At 40.6% G+C, this 4,172-nt stretch overlaps 1 protein-coding gene across 1 annotated transcript in view; it reads left to right on the top strand.

Moving 5' to 3' along the window:
• Nucleotides 1–2,695, top strand: part of SERPINB5 (serpin family B member 5) — a 15,290-nt gene extending 12,595 nt beyond the window's left edge. The window contains exons 5-6 of the mRNA XM_007935492.2: nucleotides 1,513–1,680; nucleotides 2,303–2,695. Coding sequence (XP_007933683.1) covers nucleotides 1,513–1,680; nucleotides 2,303–2,695 — 561 coding nt within the window. The remainder of the gene's footprint in view (nucleotides 1–1,512; nucleotides 1,681–2,302) is intronic.
• Nucleotides 2,696–4,172: the final 1,477 nt, after the last annotated feature.

The raw sequence follows: 4,172 nt of genomic DNA, 5'->3' as shown, positions 1-4,172 counted from the left end.
TTCTATTAGGAAAAGCTATGAATGGATATGTGGGTTTATTTTAATTTATCTTCAAGTCAGCTTCACCAGAAATTGTTTAAAAAATCTTGTAATCACCCCTGTGGCTCAGCTTTCAGGCAAACAATAGATAGGCCTATCAGGTGAACAGTAAGACCAGGGAGGCATGCACTCCTTAGAACACCCAGCCATGGGAGATCCAAAGGGCAACATTTGCCGGGGCATAAAGCTTAGAAGGCAGGAAGGGATAGGAAAGAAGGTAAACACAGTGAGGAAGTGGGAAGAGCGATGGAACACTGTGGGGATTCCAATCAATGTCACAAAATGAAATGTATATAAAGTGTTGAACAGAAGATCAATTTGCTCCGTGAACTTTCACCTAAGACACAATAAAAAGTTAAAAAATAAATAAACAAAAATTGTCTAATAATTATAGACATCTAGAAAGATTAACATAGAATTTCCTTATATATCAGTCCTACTGTCTCATTTTTAATGTTTCATTTGTACAAATACAAGTTTCTATTATCTGTAGTCCTTGTAAAACATAATGCATGTGTTTATAAAATAGAGGAATAACTCTCCAGTGCAAGTCATCTGCTCCTCACAGGAGAGTCTATGATGGTTTAGGGACGGTACAATGTGGATCCCACTGGATGAATTGTTAAGTTGCAGTGACCTGATCCTATAAAAAGATCACATTTCTATGTATGTATATGTGCTGTTGTTTACGTATTGTGTATGTTGTTGTTAGGTGCTGTCCAGTTGATTTTTGACTCATAGTGACCCCGTGTGAACGAGTAGAACTGCCCTGTAGGGTTTTCTAGGCTGTAATCTTTGGGAAAACAGATCACCAGATCTTTTCTCTTGTGGAGCCTCTGCGTGGATTCAAACCACCAACGTTTCAGTTAACAATTAAGCACTTAACTGTTGCCCCACCAGGGCTCCTTTTATAAATATATATGCATATTTTATATGTTGTTGTTATGTGCGGTCCAGTCGGACCGACTCATAGCGACCCCTCCTTGGGTTGCCAAGGCAGTATCACTACAGAAGTAGATTGCCCAACCTTCCTTCCGAGGATATTATATATAGTATATGTATAATAAACCAAACTCACTACCATCAAGATGATTCTGACTCATAGTGATCCTATAGGACGGAGTAGAACTGCCCCATAGGGTTTCCAAGGCTGTAAATCTTCACAGGAGTAGACTGCTTCATCTTTTTCCCGTATGTATAATAACCAAAAACCAAACTCATTGCCATTGAGTCAGATCTGACTCACAGCAACTCCTCCTTGGATTTCTGAGGTGATATCTCTCACTAGATCACCCAATCTTCCTTCCAAGGAGTGGCTGGTGGGATTGAACCACCAGTCTTTTGCTTAGCAGTCAAATGCCTTATGCACTAAGCCACCAGAGCTCCCTTATATGTATAATATATCTGTATGTATATACTTCCTGTTTGTGTAACTTGAAAACTAAGCAGGCCAAATTTCTTTTGCTTTTGCAGACAGACACCAAACCAGTGCAGATGATGAACATGGAGTCTACATTCTGTATGGGCCACATTGACAATATCAACTGTAAGATCATAGAGCTTCCTTTTCAGAATAAGCACCTTAGCATGCTCATCCTGCTGCCCAAGGATGTGGAGGATGAGTTGACAGGTCTGGAAAAGGTGAGGGAAAGGGGCAATTTGATTTGCCCAACAAAGAGTTTTATGACCAAATCATGTTTCGCCTCAATACACATCTCTCATTTTTAAGACCTATTGAAACAAACACATCACCCACCTAGGATCGTGAAGGATGCCTCAGAGATGATCCAAATTCTCACTAAAAAGAGAGTAACTACAGCTTTAATGTGAAGGATTAAATTGGATGGCACACCTAACACATGGATATTCTGGATTTCCTAGTAGAGACATTATAGGTAGCATTTCAGAAATGTTACATTTTAATGTTTGTTTCATAATTACTTATGGAACATTCATAAGCCATTCATTCATTCCTATAAGGCAACTCTTTACTTTAAAACAATAACAACAACAACAGCAACAAACACCCAAGTCATAAATTTCCTTGCGAAGGGAGCATTGCTGCAGGCTGAGGAGAGCAAGGGTTGATGGATTTGTGGTTAAGAGCAACTAGTCTCATGCTAGGAACTCATCCCTAACTTTGATGGCCCATTCTAATTGCTTTCTAACTAGGCTTACAAAGCCTACGTTTGGTAACCAAGCAGGATCTTTTACAACTAGAAATAAAAAAAATAATGATCTCTTCTCTTTTTCTGTCTTTCAGGTTGAAAAGCAACTCAACTCCGAGACACTGTTGCAGTGGACCAACCCCAGCACCATGGCCAGTGCCAAAGTCAAACTCTCCATTCCAAAATTTAAGGTGGAAAAGATGCTTGACCCCAAGGCTAGTCTGGAAAACCTAGGGCTGAAAAATGTCTTTAATGAAAGTACTTCTGATTTCTCTGGAATGTCAGAGACCAAGGGAGTGGCCATATCAAATGTGATCCACAGAGTGTGCTTAGAAATAAGCGAAGATGGCGGGGATTCCATTGAGGTGCCGGGGTCACGCATCCTACAACACAAAGATGAGTTCAATGCCGACCACCCGTTTATTTACATCATCAGGCACAACAAAACTCGAAACATCATTTTCCTTGGCAAGTTCTGCTCTCCTTAAATGGTGCAGCCAAGTTAAGTCCCACCTGACTTTTCTGTGGATGCAGATGCCCATAAGCTCTGCATCCAGAGAAGCACTTTCTAAATATGATCAGTGGTTAGTACTGTTGGATCAGGAAGCAACCAGTACTTGTCACATTCATAGACCCTTCTTTTCCAATTCTTTGCTTTTGTTTCCTTTTTCCACCCCATAAAAGATAAAGACCTATGCTTTTGGTGAAAAGAAATCACCTTAGCTGGCAAATATTTATTCATTTTTTGTGGAGCTAGCCAGGGTTATTGGCAGGAATGGGTGAGCGACTGTCTTGGGTTCTTCAGATAGTCTTCCATAAGGAAAATCCCTCTAAGGAGGGTCTGGAGGATCACATTCCCAGAACTTTGCCTTCCCTAGGTGGGATATAGGATGTTCCATATACCCTCCTTTCCATGGAAGACTAAGGAAACTGTGGTGCATGAGACCCACAGAACTTTCCTGGGTCCAATGAAACTTGGACTCCTGTTCAGGCTGCTCAAGGTACAGAACTCCTTCTACTAAACTCTGAGGTCAGATGTTTTTCAAACACTAAATTAATTTTAGAAAGATATTATGTTGCATATGCTATAGACCACCCTTGAAAGGATCGGGGACACCATCCTATAAACCACTACTTTAATATTTCTGCGACAAGATGTAGACTAATCACACAAAATGTATGAAGAATCCAAGTAGCCTACAAGGGGTTAAGTTTGGCTGCCGAGTGAGTATGCCAGCAATTGACGAGACCACATTGTTTTCTGAGCTTTTTCAGACTTTGAAAAATGGAGACGGGATTGTAGACTAGAGCAGCCGAAGGGCAGCTTTTTTTCCCAAGGGGAAGCTCAGAGCTTATGACACATTGACTTTCACTGTCTATAGACTGCCCCTGGTCATTTGATTGGTGCTGGACTGGTGGCAGTGGCTTCTAACAGACACAAGGTTATGCATATCTGACAACAGGGACTTAAAATGTATAGGGAATCTCACAAGAGCCAATCAAAGAATTTTATGAGTTTTGAAGGGAGTTGTCCACTTGCCTAATGTGATAGTGGGAGAAAGGAAGGCACCTAATACCTTTTAGGAAAAAATAAAATGAAAGCTATGCGAGTGCTCACTGGTCTTGACACGCTTCTTCAAAGCCGATGGGCGTAGTTACTTTTGATAGTGAGTTTGCGACTTACGGTTAATAGTCATTTGCAGAGCTGCTCTGATAAGTGAGCTATGCTGCAGGTTCATACATTAATTCACTACCCAGAGAACACACTTACCGAAGAGTGTGTGACTTCCTTCCTCCGTGTCTCCCATGCTGTTCATTGTAAATAGGTTCAATTTTTTTCTTCTTGCTCTGAAGGTTCACTATCGATTTTTCCTTATGCTATTGACAATAAAATATTATTGAACTACATGTCTTTTTTTCTTCATTAAGTTAGACTTACTGTTTTGAAGTAGAACCACGCCATCC

The sequence above is a fragment of the Orycteropus afer genome, unplaced genomic scaffold, assembly GCF_000298275.1.
Source record: "Orycteropus afer afer isolate SDZICR_OR568_19922 unplaced genomic scaffold, OryAfe1.0 scaffold00029, whole genome shotgun sequence".
Taxonomy (NCBI): domain Eukaryota; kingdom Metazoa; phylum Chordata; class Mammalia; order Tubulidentata; family Orycteropodidae; genus Orycteropus; species Orycteropus afer.
Note: the sequence above shows the minus strand (reverse complement) of the source record. Positions and strands in the feature narration are given on the sequence as shown.